Source organism: Ambystoma mexicanum, chromosome 1p (genome assembly GCF_040938575.1).
Source record: "Ambystoma mexicanum isolate Mex_15411 chromosome 1p, UKY_AmexF1_1, whole genome shotgun sequence".
NCBI lineage: Eukaryota > Metazoa > Chordata > Amphibia > Caudata > Ambystomatidae > Ambystoma > Ambystoma mexicanum.
This window is the reverse complement of record NC_090921.1, coordinates 338340678-338364841: the sequence shown is the minus strand read 5'-3', so window position 1 is coordinate 338364841 and position 24164 is coordinate 338340678. Positions and strand designations below refer to the sequence as shown.

At 45.9% G+C, this 24164-nt stretch overlaps 1 protein-coding gene across 4 annotated transcripts in view; it reads left to right on the top strand.

The window, feature by feature from the left end:
- The window catches only part of TLE5 (TLE family member 5, transcriptional modulator), a 272205-nt gene that overhangs the window by 52862 nt on the left and 195179 nt on the right, over positions 1-24164 (top strand). For 2 of the 4 annotated variants that reach the window (XM_069648274.1, XM_069648267.1), the window contains exon 6: positions 18694-18768. The exons of the other annotated variants lie outside the window; for them this stretch is intronic. In XM_069648274.1, coding sequence (XP_069504375.1) covers positions 18694-18768 — 75 coding nt within the window. The remainder of the gene's footprint in view (positions 1-18693; positions 18769-24164) is intronic. 4 annotated transcript variants of the gene reach the window in all.

The following is a 24164-nucleotide window of genomic DNA, read 5'->3' as shown; positions in this document are numbered from 1 at the left end:
GCCTTGCTTGCTCTTGCTTCTCTAGACTCTTAGGTGTTGCCCTGTCTTCAAGTTTGTGTGTCTCACAACCCCTCTAACAACTTTCATTCCTGCTTCCTTGCTTGCATTTTGACAACATATGTTGTATACCAATTTTGTTAATAGTTGTAGGCACCATAATCTCTCATTAGCTGTGAAATGTACAGGTTTAGTGATTGCACTGTCATCAGGCATGAGGTTTCTAGTTCTTGGCTATGGGGATATGTCTTTTAAAAGGTCGGGTGGCTATTTTGGTTTGCCTTACTGGTCTATAGGAGCTGCTGCTTGTTTTTTCCTCTTTGGCTCAGTTTGAAGTGAGATTGCTAATGTTTTTGATCTTCCTTGTGCATCTTTTCCTCACTCTTCCTTTCGGATGTCATTTTTAATCGATCATGGTCCCGCGAACAAATTATATGTTGAGAATTGGGGGTGTGGAGGGGAAATTCCAACCCCTTTTTTAAATGCACTAAAACAAGAAGTATCTGATCAATTATTCCCCCTGATACCGAGAGGGATTTAGGGGACACTCCAGTGCCAGTATGATAAAAGCAGCCTTATTTTGAAGCTATCTCTGCCAGGCAACCAAGAGAACTCCCACTAATGTGCATGCTCAGTGTCTAAAGAATTGCAGGCATGATCACCGTCTTGTCTGGCAACAAGCATGCATCCCAGGAGGTTACTACACGTAATGATTAGATAGGTTTCACTGAGCATTAGTTTCAGCACCAGTTAAAAACAAGCATGATTCTACATGCAGGGTGGCATGCTAAGAGTTGTGGACTGTTAATTGAAGGATGCTGGCATATATTGCTGCACACTTGGGGATAAAACCTGGTATCGAGGATGGGCCAAATGTAAAGCTATGCTTGATCTTCATTGCTACACCTCTGTGGGTGCACCTAGCATTTTGTTTCCATCATTGGGCGGGAAAGCTGCATGGGAGAACACATTTTGGTCAGATAACTCTACTCTGACTACCCCCCCTGCTGTATCTTTTCCTATGCTGTAATCTGGATTCTAACTGCCTCAAGCGCAATGATGGTGCTTACAATCACACATGGAGGATCATGACTGTGGCGGATTAAAGTTCCCATTACCTTTTCCTGGGGCGAGTGATTTAGAACATGACATGTCGTCTCCTGTTACGAGAGTGCCATGAGGAGGTTTGATATGACTTCTGAGGGCTATACCACATCATAGAAATGAGGATGGCCAGATGGAAGCCTGGGGGGATTGGTGGTTGGGGGGTAGTTGGAACAACAATAAATTGCCATATGCTCATGCAACCAGAGCAACCTTAAGGAGATTCTACTTTGTTTCGTAGGTAATTTGAGGGCAAATCTAAATTGTTAATGCTATAAGAGTGTTTGCTATAGGCCACTGGGGGGGGATACAGAAGGAATATTTGAGGTATCAACTTTCCCCTTCAAGAACGTGTAAAGGAATTTGGGCAGGCATGGAATCCTACATTACAAGCAGCTTTGGAGATCGCAGGTAGTGGTCATGTCACACGTGGAAGATGTTGATAGGTGGTTCTGGGTGCAGGGAGTTGGAAACTAATGCACCACTTATTGAAGTTAAGGCCATAATCTGCAGTGGGAGGAAGACTAGAGGGACTGCAGAAATACCAGTGCGTCAAATGGCTTTAGTGGGCAGAGTGGCTAGACTAGCAGGAATGGATGCCTTTCCAGTGGCTTGGATTGTCGAACTTAATTGGGTGGTGTACTCTGAACACTTGGCGCATGTGTGTTGGTGGTGGGAGATTCTGTACTTCCAGCGTGAGTGGTGAATCCTGCATGTATTTATTTTTGTAGGGGAGATCATACTGTAATCCTGCCGGAACTGGGTGGGCCACAGTCTTGCTCTTGGATGGCAAGGGTGGTGGGCTACTGGGCATAAGTTCCATGTTTCACATATGAACACACAAGTCTGTTTTCCTGGTTGGGATTGAGCACTTTATGGAAATCATGATGCCCGCCTTCCTGTATTGCCATCGAGGCCATACGATTCATGTGGGCTTCTTTGGCATTCAAGGGTAATCTGTAGTGCTGAAGTGGGAGCTGGAAAAATCAGGTTGCATATGAAAATAGCTATCCCGGGTAAGTTAAAAACAAGGACTGTTTCACTGTACCAATTTGGAAGAGCCAATGAGACTGATGTGCACCTTCTGTATCACACAAGATTGGGCTGATTAAGAGTTATGTGCCTGTCCCCTTCTCCGAAAGGGGACTACATATTCACAAGGCCTGGTTGGTCCCAGTGGGATCTAGAGATGTTGTAGCCTGGTATAACGAGGCCTATAGAAGCTCTGAATGGCTACCAAATTATTTGCTTTGGGTTTGTCCTCTCCATATCAAACCTCTACATGATTTGTCAAATCGTTTGCCTCCATAGTACAGCTGGGAGGTGGGGATGTGGGTGTCTACCGCTACTGATGGATGCTGTATACCTTTGGCCCCGTTGCCAGATGTATTCTAGAGGTATTGAAGCAGCAATCTGCAGTGCTCTCTAGGGTGACTTCTGGGTGATTGACTTACTTGACAGATGCAGGTCCTGATGGGGTTACTAGGGGAAAGACCTCACTGTTCAGTTAAAATACCTGATTAAGGGGACAAAAGTGTTCTATATTGGACATGTAATCGACGCCCAGAGGCTAAAACCCAAACGTTTCTTGTCAACCGTCTTGTAACTTCTGGCTCCAGAGATCAAGGATTAGCAGGGACCGTTTTTAGGATGCTGGAGTAGTGCTCAAGGTTTGTACTGTAATTTGGTAAGAAGATAGCCATGAGGGGTTCTGTTAGGGTAGCAAGAACAACTCTCATGATCGAAATGTAGTCCATCTTCCAGGCTCTTATTCGGGACCTGTGTCTCTATGCGCCCACCACAAACTGCACACCTTTTCTGTGAGGAGGTTCAGTTGTGCATCAACTTGCATCTGCCCATGACTTGTAGAACTGCCATTACAACTTTACAGTGTAATACATTTCAGGACTGTGGTGTATTAGTATTTTGTGCAAGGAGAAGATGGGTTAAGGTCCTGTGAGAAGGGAAGAGTGAGGATATGGCAGATAGTTGTTTCTCTAGGCAAGGAGGAAGGAATTTGACTTTCTGAAGGACTATCTGGCGCACTTGATCAGGAAATTTCTCCAAGAAGGGGTTTGGTGGCTGTTTTCTACAAACCGAGAGGCCTCGGATCGGTGTTGGACACACGATTGGTGGTTTGTGCAGAAAACAAAGTTGATGTTTGAGTAGTCTAGTTTCTGATGCTTGTTAATCTGCTTAGAATCGCATGCTGTGCATGTGGTCCGACATCCAGTGGTAACTGCAGAGTATTGCATCTTGTCTTTTGGAAACCGAAAGCGGACGTCGGCATAGGCGTGTCTGTAACACTATCCCTATCGTGACGTGTATTGTACCCAAAATCCCTCACGCGCTGAGGTCCCTCATTGTTTTTTTCTGCCCGTATAACTGGTTGCCCTATAGCGGAGCTCTTACTTGAGACATTGTTTATCCTAACCGACTTGTCGGTTATTTCACCCGTAAGTCATTTTCTACGCCAAGAACAACTTCGACAGACTAGGGGGACTTGTCTGTGGCGGTGTTCGGCGGCTGAAGCATCCATGTGGCCAGTAGGGAGGCCATATTTCCGGTATGTCTTTCCTCTCCCCCCGAGGCTTCGTTCTCTTTACCCTATAGGTCTGTCCTCTTCCCCTTTGTCTAGGGGAAAGGACTCCTTTTAGGTTCTGTCCTAAGTGTAGGACTAGATACCTTTGGAAGGACTAACACAGGAGCTGCAACTCCTGTCTCACCTTCGATCATGACGAAAAGCGGTGTGCAGCTTGCAAACTCATTCGGCCTAAGACCCTTAAGGAGTGCCGTGTAAAGCGGTGGGCCGCGTACGGTATGTCAAGGGTGGAGTCCCCTTCCTCCACACCCGCCCAAAGTGACGGGGGCACCTCCGATGACCAACATACGCTGTGGATCTGATAGACCTCGAGGCAGACACTTCTAGGTCTGCCACGCTCGTCCCCGACCCTTTAAGGCCTGACTCTGGTCTCGCTTCAGGGACAACACCCAGCGACAGGGGCATTACATTAAGCACACAACCCCTACACTTATTTCGACGGATGTCAATAGCTCCAGCAGGGCCGGCAAAAATTTCGGCGGAATCCAAAGCCTTCGCCACATCTGCAGTAGCGTTTTGCGACTGGGTATTCCAAGACAAACAAGGGCGCTATCCCTAAATCAGGTTTACACGTCTAAGCGTGGAAATCCGACGATTCCGAAGGCTGCAGTAGGTCCAAAAAAATCGCAACTTCGCCTCAAGGCGAAAAACCAACTGCTAGGCCCTCTAACACTGCATAAGGCAATAAGTCTGCAGATAGACCTTCGGGCCCACTAACTCACGCCGTTTCGATGGTAATCGAACAGAGCCTCAGGAGAATTACTTCGGCGGTTGGGCTTTTTCCTGTTTCGCTCAAAAACATGGGGCAGGCCGAGAACAAATCGTCAGGATGCCCTGATTCTCATGATGCCTAGGAGGACAGTCAAGAGCCTCTTTCCAACACCCTGAGAGACCGTTTTCAGCTCCAAAGGGCAGAAGACTCTTTTTCACCGTAGGCCCTTCTGGGTCCTCTAAATGGATGAGACTAATTTGAAGGGTGTATGGGACTGTCTTGAGAGAATTATCAACTTTTCTGACCATCCTTCCCCGAAAAGATCTCGTGGTGAGCCTACTCTGCTTCACATTTCCAAGAAGATCAGCCTTCTGTCCCTGTCCCATCATGAAGACCTTGTCCAGATGGATACCAATAGGGGCATCTACAGTGAGGATGAAGAGCCTTCCTTCCTACAGAATTATGAGGACCACCAGGCGATGCCATGGACAATTGGGAAGAAACCCAGCAAGTCGGGACGGACCCATGGATGCTTCCACATCAACATCAGGACACTGATGTATTGTGCCTGGATTTCCCACCGTCCACCCCAGCTTGCCAGGCTTTGCCTCTAGACAACCAAATGGCCTTTAATACCATGTTAAAGAACACAGCTGAGAATTTTCAAATCTCTACGCAAGATGCAGTGCCTGAGCGGGACTTTGTAGAGGATGGCCTTAAGGAGAAACCTCCCACTAGCCAGGCCATTCCCCTCCTTAATTCTATTAAGAGAAGATTGGCTGGCTGGCTCCCTCCCTAGTGTCATCAGCTCAAACCTGGCAGTGCATCAGAATTGGAAAAGTTACTTCGGAAACGGGCAGGAATACCCCTTGCTACATGGGAGGCACCGCCAGATAGAAAATCCAAGCGGTTATTTACCCTAGGTAAAAGGGTTACCTTGGCTGCAGCATATACTACGCGCATAGCAAATAACTCTACGCTACTGGTGAGTTATGCTGACGTTCAATGGAACCTAGTGCAATAAGGTCTCCAAGAGGTCCCAGAGCCCATCAGGTCCAAGCTTCTCACTATTGTGGCCGAAAGCAGGAAAGTGAACCAGAATGTAATAAAGAACACTCTGGACATGGTGGAAACAGCAGGGAGATCTCTGGCCCAAGGAACCTTACTTAAAAGGCACGCTTGGCTTCATACCTCAGGGTTTAAGCCTGAAACACAGGCCTCTCTCGTCAATAAACCAATTCAAGAAGCTAACCTCTTTAGAAAGGTGGTCGATGAGGCCCCAGAAACAGCCTAAAAAGAGCGCGAGACTTAGTCCCTGCAACAAATCACTCAAAAAAGTCTCCTAGAGCCACCACCCCCACCCCAGAAGACCCTCCAACCCCCCTCCCCCTTAGAAGAAATAATTCACGGTGGTCCTTTCGAGGGCAGTCCTGTGCAAGTCAATACTATGGCATGAGAAACTTAAATACTGGACACATCTGGAAGCGCTGCATACTAACCACCAAGGGGTCAGCGACATGGCAAAACCAGAGGTAGAGATCTTAACACCTTTCCTCACAGCATGGGAGGGGATAACTTCAGACCAGTGGGCCATAAAGACGGTCACCCGTGGGTACTGTGTGGAATTCGCCTGACCTCCACAATTCAGACCACTGCGCCTTTCACCGGACCATCTGGAGATCCTGAATCAAGAGGTGGAAGCGCTGCTGGGAAAGGACGCCATAGAAGCCGTCCCTATTCTTAAGGTAAACGAGGGCATTTATTCAGTGTACTTGGTTCCAAAAGGGACCTCGCCATGCACCCTGTTCTAAACCTGCGCTGAGCGAACTTTCATAAAACCTCAAATTTGGCATGCTACAGGAGGTGATCCCACTGTTGAAACAGGGGGACTACATGGCAACATTGGACATGAAAGATGCATACTTTCATATTTCAATGTTGCCAGCGCACAGGAAATAGGTTAATGATGGACAGGCATTACCAATTCAAGGTACTCCCCTTCGGCATCGCCTCGGCGCCAAGGGTGTTTACAAAGGTCCTGGCTAGCTGCAGCACACCTGCGCATTTTATCCATGCCGGTTTACCCTTACCTCGGCGACTGGCTCATAACAGGGGACTCGTACGACTCATGTTTTTTAACACACAAAAGACCATAGACCTTCTGTTCAGTCTGCGGTTCTCCATCAAGAAAAATTCCTGTCTAGTCCCAAGTCAAATATTTCTGGGAGCACTATTCCGGACAAAAGACGGCCTCGTCTTCCCCCCTCCAATGAGAGGGTTCAGAACATGCTTTTTCAGATCCCTCAATATGTAGCCAGCCGGGAGGTGACTGTGCGCAAAGCCATGCCTTTGCTAGGACTGATGGCCTTGTGCGTATACTGCGTGACTGCGTCCCATGCAAGAGTGGCTCGACAGCCAGTGGTGCCAGGCCAGCGGACAATGGGAAGATCTGGTAGTTGTCTCGCCAGCCCTCGTTCTCTCTGCAGTGGTGGTCAAGAGAAAACCTCTTGAAGGGGAAGACCTTCACCACCCCTGTAGTCGAAGCCACTCTCCTCATGGGGTGCCCCCAACCACATGGAGTGTGGTCCCCTCAAGTAGCGTCCAACCATATAAATTTACTGGAGCTATTAGCGGTGTTCAAGGCATTAAAGGCCTTTCAGATGCAATTACAAGGGAAGACAGTGCTGATTCTAACAGACGGCACTACAGCCATGTATTGGGGGGGGGGGGGGGGGCGACTCGCTATCCAAGCTGTCCAAAATATTTGGATATGGGCTCTGACACAAGATGTTACATGTTCCAGGGGAACTCCATCTTCTGGCAGACGTGCTCAGCAGAGATTTTCCTCTGCCTGAAGAATACGAATGGCGTCTGCATGAAGACATTGTATCCATTGTCTTCACAGAATGGGGCTTCCCAGAGATCGACCTGTTCGCAACTCAGCCCAATGCCAAGACTACGCCTCCAGGTACCCCAGAACCACCGCTCCAAGGAGAATGGACGCTGGATAACATGGTCAGGGAAGTTTGTCTGTTCCCCCCCCCCCCCCCACCCCCTGACTCCCCTTCTCAACAAGAGTGCACAAGATGCACCAGGAACCAGTCGCCAAGATATTGGTGGTCCCATGTGGGCCTGCTAGTCCTGGTTCGCTCATCTGATGGAAATGTCCCGCTCCCCACCAGTAAAACTACCCTTCCCATACAACATGTCTCAGGACAGAGGGTGGGGGCGGAGAGACCCTACACCCATGCCCACATACTCTGATCTTAACAGCTTGGCTCCTGAGGTCATAGTTTGGACACCTACAGCTCCCTCAGAGGTGCATGGATATACTCGTGGAAGCTAGAAAACCAAACACACGTTATTGCTATGCCAGCAAATGGAAATGTTTTGTCATCTACTGTAATTCTAAGGGCATCAATTCTATCAATTGCTTAACCACACACATTTTGCTTTACCTAACCCATCTGTTAGACACTGGGTTGGTCTTCAATTCCCTAAGGGTTCATCTGGTTGCTCTTTCAGCCTACACCACAAAAGGTGTCGCGGTGGAAGATACCGGTGATTAAGGCCTTTATGGAAGGGGTTAAGAGGATTTATCCTCTCATTTCTCACCCAGCTCCTGGGTGGGACCTAAATGTGGTTTTGACCAGGCTCATGGGAGCTCCCTTTGAGCGTATGCATAAAGCGAGTCAAAAAGACCGGACCTATAAAAACGCCTTTTCTAGTGGCTATCACTTCTATTAGATGGGGTTAACAAACTACAGGCACTTTCTGTTCTAGATCCCTTTGTTACACACAGGGATAAGGTAGTTCTGCGCCCTCACCCCAGATTTGCGACTAAATTCATCTTGAAGTTCCATGTAAACCAGTCTATTGAACTACCTACCTTTTTCCAGAATCCCACTAGCATGGCCAAAAGGAGCCTACACACACACACTAGATGTGCGCAGGGCATTCATGTTCTACCTGGAAAGCTAACCAATTTTTCGTTTCAGTGGCAGCGGGCAGCGAAGGGATCCTGTCTCTAAATCCGCTGTCTCAAGGTGGATTGTCAAATGCATCACACTGGTTCCCTCTTGCTAAGAGGAACTGCCCTTCAAGCCCAGAGCACATTCTACTCTGGGCACTCGGGCTTCCATAGCATTTATTGCAAATGTTTAGAGTCCATTTGCAAAGCGGCAACCTACAGTTCTGTACACACCTTTACAAAACACTATTGCCTAGACCCTCATTATAGGTCTGATTCTCAGGTGGGACAAGCAGTACTAAGACATCTTTTCTCTGTTCCTTCTCACAACCCACCTCCAACTCCGGGTAGTGCTCGCTAGTCTATGCACAGCATATGATTCTAAGCAGATTAACAAGCATCAGAAGACATGCATTACTTACTGTAATAGCATTTCTGATGATTGCATCTGCTTGGATTCACATGCGCCCTCCCTACCTCCCCGCTCGGGGTGGAAGGAACATGGACGTCTTACTACTTCTCTCTTCCATGTACTTGCTCACTATAGCCTTGGGCTCCCTCATAGCAGAAAAATACAATTGGAGGGACCTTGGCGTGTGAGGGAATTTCGGTACAGTACACGTCACGATAGGGAGAGTGTTACAGACAGGCCTATGCCGATGTCCCCGAAAGACGAGATGCAATACTGCGTGGTTACCACTGGATGTTGGACCATATGCACAGCATGTGAATCTAAGCCGATAGAATCACGAGAAATGCTATTTCTCGTGATTTCTATATAGTAAGTAATGCATGTCTCACACTGCCCATATGGGACACTTGAGTTAAAGTGAAATTGAGTGGTACAGATTTTTTAATAATTGCTTTCCATGTGTAGGGAAGAATTGAAGATTGTATGCATTGGAGATTGTATGCAGATACCGGGGTATCTCTGGTCAGACCCTAACCTGGTTGACCTACTGTCTCAGATCCACCCGCCCAGATCCAACTTGGGCCTTTCGAGCATTATGGGCTCTGGTCCTTAAAATGGGGCTCAAAATTATGATTAGACACTAGCTAGTGGTATTTGACTCATGTCAGAAATGGTTTGCTGTGTGCATAACCTTGATGGGGGTCGGGGGGGGGGGGTGTGAGTTGACTCTTTTTCTGGCTGACTAGTAGCTTGTAATTTTGTTTTTGACCATCCAATGGTCTAGCAGTGCAAAAACAGGTAATGGCTGGAAGGTTTGGAATTCATCTTAAACCTCTGGGCATTCTTCCAGACCATTGTTGATGCTCTTCCCTTGCACTGCCTACCTGCACCACGGGACTGTCTCTGTATCCCACAGCCCCTTCTCCCGGCACTTACCTTGCACTTGCCACCAGCTGGCCCTATTATTTATCTTGTATTCTACTAACCATGTACAGCACTTTCCCCCTCTCCCCTTCCCCCTGCACTTTTCCCAGTCCCCTCTACCCTTGCACTTGCGCGGTCTGAATGACACCTGGCCTAGTAGGATCATTCTGTCTCCCCGTGTACCCCCTGCCTCGTCGCGCCTTGAAACATTACAAATGCCACATCATATATATCATTACCTGCCGTTCCAGAAAGGGGAAAGACATATGCAAATCATGCTGTGCAAACCCCCCCCCCCCCCCCCCCCCCCCTGTCCCCGACAGGGGCAGTCCAGCCACAACTGCTAGATTGCATCCCTTATGCACGAGACCACCAGCATCCCCAGACATGTTTCAGCCAGAGGAAACATCTCCAGTGGTGGCGGTACAACCCAGGATTTAGTTGGAGGGGCTGACAAACTAGGAGCAGGCCCCACTGCCGCTCCTGTGCACACAGTCGTTTCATTCAGATGCATAAAATACATTTTATAAACCTCCACATCAAATACTCACAAATGTAGATCTAAACCAATTTGCCCACACCTTCCGGAGGTTTCTGCTGCAGGTACCACTTATCTCCCAAAGATGGGCCTTACTGGCTCGATGGACACATGTGGTGATTTGCATTCTGTACGAGGGCTGTGTAATCTATGCCTAGCCTGTTTATGATCTATTTGCGAATTAGAGTGTAAGTAAGAGTAATGCTGGCTCCCTCAGTTTGGCTGAGATTTGTGAACAGCAGAGTGAATATGAGCCTAACCTCATGCAGGCCACCTGAGACATAGCATATGTCATTTTGCTCAAACAGTATTTCTTGCTGAGTGCTTGCACACCAATTGTTCGGCTTTAAGTTTTAGTCCAGAGTGGAGGTGCACATTCTGATTTTTAGATTTCATATTTGCTAATGGCCAATGGGTGAAGTTCTCATAACTTTTTGTTGTTGTATGCTTTCATATTTGATCTTGTTTGTTTGCTCTGGTGCATGCTTCTGAAATAGTGGGTGTAGCAGTGGTATGGGCACGGTTGAAAGAGTTGAGGAGAGGCATGTGCATGCTGCTAATATCAGAGTCCCGTGTGCAGAGTATGGTTTTTTTGGTGGTGATGCTTCATGGTTAATCTGGAGGCGAGAACGTAAGATCAAATTGCTGTTGGCGCTTGAATACAGAGCTACTGTGTCTGAGTGAGTTATGTGATGGGGCTAAAGATGCTATGGGTCATGCAGTGAGCTCTAGGTGGCACTTGGCTGAGGTGATGTGTAGCTAGTAAGTGGATGGGGGTTTTAGTCCATTATGCTTAAAGTGGAGGTCCTGTAGTGTGCATGAGTGGGCTCCTGTTCTTCTGGGTTCTAATTTGTATAATCTTGTTTAGGCTGCTGATGTTTTATTATGAGGAGTTTTTGAGAAGTCCAGAAAATCCTCAAGTTTGTACTCATCAGGTCATTGTGCTCTGAGTATTTGCATTTTTGGTTCAGGCTGTTTTTGATTGGCTCTTGACTTGCATTTGCGAGTAAGTGTACTGTGGATGTTTGGCGTGAACTAAAAAAAAGATACTCTTGGGTAAATCAAAAAAATGTAATGGATATTAAAGTGCATTGGCACACTCGTTGGTGGAGCCAGCCAATGTGGAGGCAAGGAACGTGCGTTCACACTGCTAGTGACGATCAGGCCCTTAACTTGGTTGGCGGGCGGGCTGTTACCTCCAGGGGTCGTCCTGGCACCTCAGGGCATATCTCCTCAGTCGAAATAACCATAGCAGTCAATAAATGAGGTCAAAGGTCTTAGCATACTGTGGTAAAATGATAAACCATGAGATTTAATATAAACAAACATTACAATATTTTAGTTTCATCAATCGAGCACTGCTACAATATTCTAAATCATTGCCCGTTTCATCACCATTGGGACATTTTAAAAACCCTTCATCTCACATGAAGGTTATCATTCATGGGGCCTCATGAGTCGGGCGGTAACACTGCCGGTGCTACCTGCAGGTCGCTGCCGGACTCGAAATTTACCAGCGCCTGACCTCCTGGTGCCACCGGCTAATTCAGAGTCCGGCGGCTGGGAAGTGTATTTGTAAATCCCCCAGTCCTATGTGAGTGGGGCCACAGGAGCACTGGCATGTTGCTAATGATGCCGGTGCTCCTGTGAAGTCTGCCTACCGTGTCTGCTGCGCACAGCAGGGTCTGGCCTGTCGGGCACTGTGGCCCCTGGAGGCAGACTTGTAGTTTGCCAGTCCGAAAACAAGGGTGCTGGTGAGCTTACCAGCACCCATGTTTCCGGACTGGCAAACTTTTGAGGCCCATGGTCTTGTTTCGTTAAATTGCTTTAATTTGTATGGGCAGACAAACTAGCTTTGACACTCGTGCATAATTTTGGCAGCTATCTTCTGGGCTACTAGAGGTGCATATACCTGTTGCAAGAGGAAAATTTGTAGCAGGTACCAAGGACCAGATGTAAACAGCAAATGTACAGACTCCTCGTATTAACAGTGTTGCATATTAATTGCAGAGACCAGCTCGGCCCTCCATTCTACTTAATGCTTAGTCAGAGAAGAAGTAAAAAGTTAACATTTTTTACTTTGTCCCTGACCGAGCGTAATCCTGCTGAATGGAGGGTGACATGGAAGCTTATCTGGTTGTTCCTGCTACATGTTATATTTTGTCTACAAGCCAACCCATGACGGTGAAGAGCACGGTCTAGCTTTCAGATCACAAAAAATATGCATGTCAATTTGGTGCCAGGAAAAATCCCCAAAGGTATGTGTCCTGCAAACGGGAGAGTTGGAAATTGTTGTTGGTGCTGTGCTGCCTAGTAACACTTTAAAAAAAAAAAGTGTATATATTTACCCCATATGCTAGCCAGAATTGTCCTGGCATGGTAACATTGGGGTCTTGCCAGCTGCATGAAAAAAGCTACACAGTATCTTTACCTTTCTTGGACAGAAAGGGTTGTTCTTCTCTCTTGTTCCTCCCACCCAAATCTTCCTCACTCGTGGTGTGTGTATAGGTTTAATAACAGCTGGCAATTTAATGTGGTTCTAGTCATGCTAAACTTGTTTGCATTGATTTGCAGCTGGTTGTGTTTCTCCCCTTTTTGGAGGTTTTAAAAACGAGAATTCTCTAGGCTTTTATAAAATGTCTACTGGCCAGTGCAGCAAGCTGTTTGATTAAGGCAGTCTGACCCAAGTGGGGTTGTGAATTTAGTCCTTTGTAGTCGCTACAGTATCACTGCTCACATTAGGTACCCGAAGTAACCACATGGACATTGATTGTCACTTAACATATACGTAGCGTGGAAATATTTATAGTTGATACATGAAGGATCACATGGGAGTGTCCATGCTGGTGTTTGAAGGGCGAGCCTGTACCCTTAACGGACTTATTTTTTATTCTATACAGTCAAAGTGGTAAGGGGCAAAGCGTGCCTGCCAAGGTGAGTCAAGCCTACATTCTTTTCCCACCTGCAATTGTACCAAGGCACGCAAGGTTTGTGGCAGCCTTAATTAAAGAAGTTGGTTTATGTCCTGCAATGGCCAAGAGGGTCTGATCAAATGGTCATCCTTGAAATCCAGTGATCCGTGTGAGGGACTAGACATTGGTTTGCCATTCAGTTCAAATTTCATCTAACAACGTTCAGGTCAATCCCATACAATGCAAACCATCCACTTTTCCTCCTCCCTTTGGACTATGAAAGGTTTTTTCAGATTGGTTTGCAATGTCCTGGGGGCTTGATCACAGGTAGCAGAACATTGATGATCTAGTACCTTTGCAGCATGCCACACTACAGAAATTACTTTTAGTCCCTGCTGATGACTTTTAATGGGTATAATGAAACTACAGCCTGGAGCATAAATACTCCCGTGTCGCCCCTACCCCCTTTTCTTCCACACAAACTTCAGGCATGAACCTACCTAAAATAATCCACACACAGCCCACCAGAGTCACTGGTCTGGAAGCCCCCACTGCCAACAAGAGAATAGTTTGTAAACGCATCAACTGTTCCACTTTTTGGATGTGGAATTAAGATGTCCCTGCTGTTGTGGGGTTAACACACCTTTCCCCAAGACCATATCCCATGTGTGGCTGTGACTAGTTGCATTTATCTTTTGGGAGGATGGGTCATCATATGATGCCCAAAAAAGTATATCTGTGCACATGATTTCGACCTTTTGATGGTGCAATTGGGCCATAATGGGTGTACAGCTGGGTAACCACTTAGTGTGAGATTTTTTAGTAGAGCTCGTGGCTTCATGGCCAGGCAAGTAACATTGGTGATGGAGGGACATCCCTGTCTGCACCCCACACCCCAATTTTCTGGAATGGAGGGACTGAGCGGGTGTTCTCCTCGCTGTGGGGAATCTATACAAAACTGCTATCATGGAGACACGACTTTTTCTAGTCGTAATTTATTCAAGACTCTGAATAAAAATGCCATTTACATTGAATCCAATTCCTTGTGTCAGAAACGAAATGGTGGGTGTCGCCTGAGCCCTTGATCTATATTTTTTTCTTCAGCTTGCTCAGTCAAGACTAGGGACTGCTTACAGGGCAGCAGGTCTATTTGCCAGAAACTTGGTGTAAATCGTATTGACGGTTACAAGCGAGATTGGTTGATGCCCATTGATCCCTTTCTTTGCTTGCCTTATGGATAAGGGTTATTGTTGCTTCTCAATGATGGAGTGAGGGCGCCGGCTTCCAGAAACTCTTTCAGTAGGTACAGGGCTAGGACGTTTTATAGAACTGAACAGTCATTCCGTCTGGACCAGGTGCGACTCTGCGATACCCCCTTTTCACCTCAACTGTAGCCTCTTTATTTAGCCACTCCTGTTGTGCTTTGGAGAGCTACTATAGTTCCATCTCCTTAAGGTGTTGCTGGATTTGAGCAACTGATGTGCCCCAAGTAGGACATGTATATATTTGTGTAAAATCCCCAGAATACCTCCACAATTTCATAAATATTGTACCTATGGGTGCTATTCTGCTCTTCAGCTTTCTCCCTAGTGAAAAGCTTGGCCACTATTGCACTTAGTTTCAGACATTCCACATTTATTTTGGCACCTAGTTATTTAATTTCTCGCATCACATTTCCCCCAAAACCTGTAATTCCTGTTCTAAATCTGCTGGCGCCCTCTTTATTACCGTCTGGCAGGTCAAATGCTCTAAGCCTCGCTTTGTTGGCCGCCTGGTCTGCTTGTATTATGCCAGGTTCTTTGGCGATGCAAACTCCTAAGCTTCCCATAGCGTGCCATGTGAGTCAACTGTGCATTTATTTTAAAAAAAGTTAATTTCTCCTCTGTGGCTGTTTCTGTCACCACAATCAGCCTTAGGTTGTTCTTTCTATTTATTTTTGGGTACAACCATCTTCAGGGTGTAGTGCTTGCATACACATCTTCCATGTCGGATATCCTGTTGTCAGTTTTGACCAATCTGGTACCATGCTTATCTACTCTGGAGCATATGGAGTTTACTGGTTAGTGCATCCATCTTGAAGTCAAGCTTGGTTATGCCAGATTTGAGCTGCAAAAGGATTGCCTTAATCCCCCCCCCTTTTGGACCTTGGTAGTTCCCCTGGCCTTGGTATCCCTTTCAGGCTCTGCTGGTGGCTCAACCAGTATGGTGTTTCTTTTTTTTTTATTATTTTGCGGTGGAACTGGGTTGAAAGTATCTCTTGGTGCTGCTCACTCTTTCCCATTATGGGAACTCTTTTGGTGACCCATGCCCAAACATCCGGCTGACCCTCTTGCCACTTCCATCATCCTGGACTACCTAGCTGCCATCCACTCCTGGTGCACTTGCAACGATCTTTGCCTCAATGCCAGAAAAGCTGAGATCCTTCATATTGGGTCCACTGCTCCCTCTTTCTGGCTTTCTTCTATGGGCTCTCCTCCCTTCTCCTTCATCTGAAGCCAGAAACCTTGCAGTCCTCTTCGACTACTCTCCTTCCTCACGTTCAGGACGTTGCCAAGAAGTCCCACTTTTCGTCTCAAAGGATTAATCCCTTTTCTCATCCCCAACCCCCCCCCCCCCCCATTCCCCCCAGAAGCTCAATGTTACCAGAGCCCTGGTTGTTAGGCTAGACTACTGCAATAGCCTTCTCTTGAATCCACCCTCTGCCTCCCTATGACCCCCTCCAACTAATCCAGAATAGGGCATAGAGATTTATCCTTGGCCGCAAGTCCAGGGACTGCATCTCTCCTGCCCTAAACTCTTCATTGGTTCCCGGTTTCTGCAAGGATCAAATTCAAATCCCTCTGCATCATAAACAAGGCTGTCTAGGACCATGCGATCTACAACTTGCTCTTACTAAATGCGCTCCCTCTAGACCTCTGTTCCTCTGGTACCAACTCTGTCAAGTGTTTCGATAATCAGAGGGCTGGTGGCTGAGAACTTTACTCGGCTGGCTCCCTCTTATGCAACCGCCTCCACCTTCCTCTTGAGCCTCATCTCCTCCGGAAGCTCCTCGAGACTCCTTTTCACCTCCTCTGCTAATCCCACAGTTTGAGATTGGTGTCCAGGGCCCTTGTGTCCTTTTGAAGGTGATTTGATGTGGGAGGCCAGGGCACCCAGTCTCTGCTCTCAGCATTTGCCTTGCTACCCATTGGCCTATGCCACTGTAGTCCTGCACTACCTATTTATTGCAGCTGAACGCTCCCTAGCACTTCCTACACTGGGCACTTGCATCTGCTGATCACCCACTAGCATGGACACCCCGGTACTTACTCTTCGCGTCATCTCCCTTCACCCCCCCCCCCGTTTGCTCTGAATGCTCACAAGGCCACCCCCCCCCCCCCCCCCCTCGCTCTGAATGCTCACAAGGCCAAGTAAGTTTATCTTTATCCCTCAGTGTGTTAATTGTTCTCAATCCCACGTTCCCTCACTGTTGCCCTGTGGGTGCATTGAAACACAATGTACTTGTTGGATCAGCGCCTTATGAATGCACAATAAAATTTTAAAATGCGTGTATGGAGATTCTCGAGTAGCTTCCCTGTTACCTCCTTGCTGCCTTGCCGCTGCCACATGGTCCCCCTGGCGTGACAGATTTATTAGCCCAATTGAGTCTCTGACCGCTGCAACCCAGGCTGGTGTGGACCAGTCTTCTTACTGCTGCTGCGACATGCTGATGGTGTTGCACCTCTGCGCTGAGGACTGGTGTCATTCTCTGAGGGCAAGCTGGCACCAGCGTTGCTTCCCCAGCACTGGGATCTGTCTGACAGCGCCTTAGATCGGCAAACTGCCTCAGGGTTGCACGCTCTCCCTCACGGAGGAGTTTATCCTTGTTCCCACTGCTGTGCAGGCCCCGGGTGTGGGGGGGGCAGCTTAGGTGCAGAGCCCTTGCCTACTGTTGCACAACAGCGCCACGGTTTCTGTTTTGTTGCCACCCCAACTCCTCTGGCACCGTTGTCTCATGCAGGTGGTTTCAAACTCCTGCTCCTTCCATGGTTAACCTCAGGTTGTGCAGGAAGGCCACATTGTGCTAGGCCCACCCGTGGCCGCAAGCTGTCAAAATGGTGCTCTGGACAAACTCTGAGCTGCATCTTTGCTGTACTCCATGGGGCCATTCTTGGTAAAAACTCTCCAGTCCGCAGCACTCTGAAACACTATCACTCCGATGGTGGGATGCACATAGAGCAATATTTCTTTTTTTAACACCTCTACCTACGCAGAGCATCAGCTGCTGTTTTCTAAGAATGGGATGCGGAGGAATGGGGAGTAGCTTTTTATGAAAATGCATTAGATTTTATTTTCTGGGTTCATTTTAATGTGGCAATCTGATGCTGGAATTCCCATTTACAGTGTGATATTGGAACTGGTGTATGCTCCACTCAATTTAAGGCTGTTGTATGCATTGAAACTAACATTTTGCTTTCTTTGGAGTGCTTTTGTATTTTTTTTTTCTAATGGATGCACGATTATGCAGTAACTGGAAGAATTACTGTTTCTTTTTAGTGGTGTTATGTGCAGTATTGTGGGCTAGGTGTGCATTTCCTGGCTATGACAGAATCGTTAAAAACGAAACCGCCCGATTAAATGTTTCAGTGCAGTATTGGTTTAATGCTGTTGGATCCAACATCTCCCGGTACCTGGTATGCCACCTCATTCCACGATCATGTTCTCTGTGCAGCACTTCGATATGGTGCAAAAGTAACAGATCAAACTGCAGATTTCCAATGAAACCCCAAGCTAAGTCAGTTGGTGCGGGCATCCTTCAATTGTGTCCTTTAGCACATGCAATCTATTTCTTTGTGAACTGATGCTCACCTACTCAAGTTGGTGGTCATTCATAATACAATTGTTTAAATTGGGACCAGACCTAGTCCAGTGGGGTTTGCAAGGGTTTAACATTGACATAACATTGATATAGAGGGGTGGACACTGATGCAGGGAATTGGGGGGGGGAGGGGGGAAATGATGTGCTTGCTAGTTAGTATTCAAGAGTCTGACACTAAATTTGGTATGCATGTTAATTTGAATAAAATTGGTATTCCTTCATCTCTTAGGGAGTCAGCCAGAGACTGCAGCATCAAAGGTATCTTTCACATATGAATCAAAGGCCCTCCAAGCAGTATTATTGTTAATGCAGGCAATCAGTTTAAGCAATTCAGACTAAGAATTGCTGTGGCCTTGTTTTGATAGTGTTTGCCATTAATGCCATGGAACTTTTCTTCAGCGTTTATTCAGGGCTTGCCCAGTGGACAACGATTGATGGTGCTCTGGAAGGGAATACATGAATGTTGTGCCATTGGCAGGCTTTTTCTTATAGTGCTATCTTTTATTTAGTGTCCTCTTCTTGGTGTGGGAGGGCATGCAGTTTTAGAAGGGTTTGAGGCTCAGTGCCTGTGTTTGTCAGATGCTGCTGGCTGGGCTGCAAAAAGATGTTGCTGCATAGCAAAATCGTCAGGGTGGTTATTGATTTCGGCTTTTTTTCCTCGCAGCACCAGCAGCAGGTATTGGGAGCCATTGAACGAGCCAAGCAAGTGACGGCACCTGAGTTGAACTCCATCATCCGTGTACGTGAGATGACTTTAGGAGCGCCTTTGCTGTAATGAAGTGTACAGGAGGGGTGTGGAGGGGCTGAGGGCCTGCAGGGACGATGACAGATTCTCAGAGCAGCAACGAAAGATGCATGGTAGCTCTTGACACCTGGGACCTCTTTACTTGTCGTTGATACTTGCTTACCAGTTCAGTTGGGGGAAGACCAGTCTGTTGAATTGCCAAGCTGTTTCTATTGTTTGGTACAAAAAAAGTGTTGGTACGGAGGAGTCAACAGATACACCCTTAGCTGCCAATTCAAACCATGCCGGTGGCTCAATGCAAAATGTGCTGCAAGACCAGCGCATCTTGGCCTGAAATCTGGAAAGTCTTGTGAACTGGAAAGTATTTTTTGGGTGGAAAACAGTGAACTTCGATTAAATTTTGGGGTTTGGTCTTATTCCACCAGATTTCATACAAAGGCCGTTGTAAAATAATTTGTTTTTTTTTGTTGTTTTTTTTCTCTAGTTTTATTTTGTTGTCCGAATTCCCTACCTTGATGTTTTGAGATTGTAAATCTGTGAAAATAAACGACCAGCTCCTGATTTCCAAGACTGAGGCGTACAGTACATATTGGCAGTCTTTATGAGTTCAAATAGGACATTTGCTGGGTGACAGGGAGATTGGATTGGCGGAAGCCTGTCACCACCTAGTACTTGGGGCTTGGAAGTAAACGTTTTAATAGTGGTGTCTTTAAGGATTGGAGAATGAGGTGCCACCCCATCTTTCAAGTCGTAGTTGAATGTACCAAGTGATGGGTGGCTTGTTTTTGATGGTATGCTAGTTTGGAATCTGTCGTGCTTGAGGGTGAAGAGATTTGGAATCTTCATACCTGCTAAGCAAATGGTGTGCATTTTTATTTTTAATTTTATTCCTTTTACCACAATTCGTAGGTCTACCTTGCAGATGAAATTCTTTAGAATTTCTAATCTCTGCTAGATCTTGAAGTACTACTTTCTGTAATGGGACTTGGCACAATACCTTCTATTCCAGCAAGTGTGTGTGGGGCATTAGTTTGTAAATCTGCCAAGGACTATCTTGAACAAAATCTTCACTGGCTGAAGTGTACAGGCACAATTTGACCTGTTACTGCGTGTGTCTTTCATGAGAGCCCTCTCCCAGATCTATAAAAAACGCAAAGTAATTTGGGGCAGAAAGCGAATGAAACTAAAAACCTGTTTAGTTTGCACAAATGTGTCAGATCCAGAAATTATTAGGATCTTAGTTGCACTGATCCTGACTTCTTGCCACACCCATTCCATCTTTCAATAAGTCACTGCCATTTCATATTTTAAGGTGCAAATTTGTGATGCTGTTCACAAGCTCTGCAAAATAGAATGGCCTTTCCTTCCCATCTAAATTGGAACATTGCTGCTTCTGCCACCACTGACCCAGCCTCAAAGTATGAATGGTTAGCCAGACCGATCATCTCCTGCTGCCTCACTGGGTGATCATTATTTTATTGGCACACACGAGGAATGAGCAGCATGAGACTTTATCCAATTATTACCATACTCTTTCTGAATCCACTCTAACCCTTTCCTTCTCTGTGCACTGTATTCTCAGGTATGTTGGGTTTAAGTTGGAGGAAAACGAAGCATCTTACTGCCTGGACTACAGTGTAGTTGGGTGATCCTAGCACTCGTGTTTATGTTCTTTAAATTACTCTTACTACGTGACAGTAACCTTGCAGCCTTATATTTTATAAACGATGGAATTTACTGTCTTACAGAATGTGTCATTGCACGGATCCTAGTAAGCACCCACCCCCAGTTGATTAACTGTTTGCTTCCTAGATCACCACATTTCTGTTGAACCCAACTAGCACAAGGTGTGTGCTCTTCAACACTACAATTTTCCCTTTTGTAAGGGCAAATGCAAGCTTTTCATCCATGGAGGGGCGGGGGATCTCTGCAGTCTTACTTGCCATTGGTAGGATCTAAAATATAAATTTGCTAACTTAACAGAAAATCGTTGTTCACCTGCTCTTAGCTTGATTTTTCTCATGACGATTAAGAAAGTTCCTGGTGATTGCCACAATGGAAGCCTTTCACTCATGGTTCTAGCTTGTCTATCAGATTTTGCTACATCTTGGGCTGTTCAGGGGGCAGTAACGGTCCTGTACCCCCTGGAACAATCAAAGATGCTCTTTATGAACCAGTGTCTTGTTGGCGTACATTGATCTTTTATGTTGCAAGGACTCCTCCTTTGCAACCTCCTGGTTTTTAAATCAACTAGTTGGTGATTGAGGTAACCTTCCAGCAGTGATTGGTCACCTTGCTGCCTTTGTCCTGCAGATTAGTCCACCATTTATAGAAAATTGTGACACTTTAAAAAGTAGCTATTGAATGACAATATCTTTGCTGTATCTTGGCTGCAATTTCGGGGAGACTGGGTGGAATGGACCAGATGGAAGACAATCGGATGTGTTTGTATAGTGCTAGGAATGTTTGCTAGTGGACTCTGGTGCTCCTTGGACCTGTTTCAAGCGTGCTCATCCCCTGGGCTCCTGCAGTATCAAGGTAGTGGTGAATGAGTCCAGTGTCCCACTTGTATATGCGCCCTCACCTGCAGTGCCTGTGTACTGTAGGGAACACCCTGCATGCTGGGGCTATAGTCTGCGGTTACTTGCCTGCTCATTTGCCACCCGTTTATGCAAAGACTCTGCTGCTCGGTATGTCTAAATCACCCGATTTCCTAGCAAAAGGCTAGACCCACAGCTATGGAGAAGAGGGTGTTGGAACTGTGCTTGGAAGTCATAATAGGAAATGCTCAACTATTCTGTCCTCGCCAATGTCTGTGTTAGATGCAGTTAGTCTCTTTAGCGTCCTGTGTACCTTTCTGATGCATACCAAAAAAAGATATGGTAGAACTGCAAGGAATGAGAAATACAGGGTGAACATCTGACCCTACAGTGTCTTTCGCTCCTCTGAAACCCCTAGCAGCTAACAAATGATAGGCGATCGGACTCACAACAGGGAGCTCAACCAGCAGGCAAGGAGTGTAGCGCTTAAGGACTACTGTTGATATTGAAAGCTATGGTAGATATCTGCACAGATAAATGTTGGCTTGGTGCTGCGAGTATACAGGCTTACCTCAAACTCACTTAAATTGCCCACCAGATTATTTCATACCTACGTTCTGTAGTGCATGAAAGGTGATCGCTTACACTCGAAATACACCTTTACCTTGCATGCCAATGTGACTTTACTGTCCTCTAGATAATGCTATTTTGTCACCAAAGATGATACTGTGTCCTTGGCAGCAGTGCAAGATCTATAGTGCCAACTTAATGTGATTCTTTCCCCCCTGCAGTTGGTTAATCCTTCTGAAAGACATTGCCTTGAAGCCACCTGTAGTAGCCTGTATTTACAGAACACCCTAGAAGGAGTTGGGAGACCAATGACTGGATCTGGCAAACATGCAAGATCCCAGAAAGCTCTGCAATTTAAACCGATTTTTAAGTCTTTCTTTTAATAGGCAATCGGTCATGATACAAAAGTGTGGTGCATGTGTAGCAAATTCTCTTGATTAGTGGTTTGCCATGTAGTGGGCTTCTTTTCTTACCTTATTCGCATCTTTGCGGCATTACCGCACCAACCCCATCATAATGCACAATTTGGACATCTTCATCCTTGTGGTGCCACGCTTAAAGGTTTACATTGGGATACCTCGCTTGTCTCCTAAATGCCTTGTGGTTTGATGCTTTCTGGGACATTTTTGCATGCATTATGAATGCATAGAACCGTCTTGGAAATGTGGGTGTTATTGATGGGAATGGCTGAAGTACTAAACTGGGATCACAAAATTTGCACTGGCAGAAATATGATTTTTCCTTGGAACATGGAGCAAGGGGTGATCTTGAAAAACTGATGTCTTTTGTTGACTTGTATGGTTTCCTGAATTGAAGTGAAGTCTTATAACGGCAGGCTGCGTTTTGCAACTCCTAACACTCCCCTTTAGAGTCCTGGGGAGTGTTGGGAGCTGCAAAACGTAAAGGAGGGATCTAGGGAGTTGGACATTCAACCAACTGTTGAATGCAGGTTTGGGCAATTAGTGGGCACAATTCTTGGCTAGATGCATGTCAAGTCAGTAAGCTTTTGGGTGATCTATATTTTTTTGTGATTTCTTTTTGCAAGGCCACGACTTTGTGGGGATCAGTTGAGTGGATTCGTTTGGATTGTTTTGAAACCTGATTTAGAGGTAACTAAATGTAGTATCACACCTAGTCCCTTCAATCCACATTTTGTTTTCTACAGCACAAACATTGTGGTTAAAGCACTTGGAACATCATTCGGTTAATAAGTATGTGTGCTCTATAAACCGGCAAGGACTACAGTTTGTTGCATGTATCATTTCTAGCTAGGTATGAATGCAGCAAATATTTCAGCCCCACATAAACAGTAATTGCTAAAGTTCCAGAAATGCCATTACTTTACAAACAAAACATGAGTATTTCGACATACATATGTCTGTACACGTGTGAATGGAAGTTTTTGTTTTAATTTTATTACATATAATTTGTTTTTTTGCAAATAACTTGGAGCCATATTTAAACGTGGGCCAAGTAATAACTGCAGCCATGCCTATAAATTCAAGACAAAAACGATTGCATTTAACTTTAGTGGGCCCACAAGAGGTAACCAAATAAAGAGGTGGAAATTGAGTAAACTATTAGCTACATGAATGCCTGATCGCCACGAATGCTTACATTGATGCGCACATTCTAAACGAAGCAAAATCAATACATGGTTAAATGATTGAACACATGAACACGTGGGGAAATTATGAAAAAATTGGAAGAAGCCCTTGGCGTGAAAGACTGGATAAATGTTGTGTGAAGGACGTAAAAACATGATTGAATGGGTGCATAAGTGACTGAAATACACAGAAGTGATCTTGAATCAATTGTTTGTTTTAAATTTAATCCCTCTTGTTCTTATCAATGTTTTATTGAGCGACTGGAATGGGTTACCCCTAGACCTTAACGGAACACCTAAAGATCCTCCCCTCATACTTATAAGCAGTGCAACATTTTTGCAAAAACTTTTACAGCCCACTGACCATATAGACTTCATAAGACATTACACATCCTGTGGGTTTTTTTTTGTGTGCATACTTTACGCACTTGGTGCTACTAAGCTTTTCATGCATATGTTTCTCACACAGCACAGATGTACAAGAATTCAATACAGTGACAATGTAGTATATTTATTGAGCGCAGACCTTCGAGAAGCAACGCATTGCTTTACAGAGCAATACACCAATTCAGTGGTAACAGTTCAGATAAAAAGCAGATGGGTACAGCTATACTGCTGGGTGGTGGGGAGAAGGGTGGATGGTGTCTAGTTAGTTTGGTGTTGTGGGTGTGATG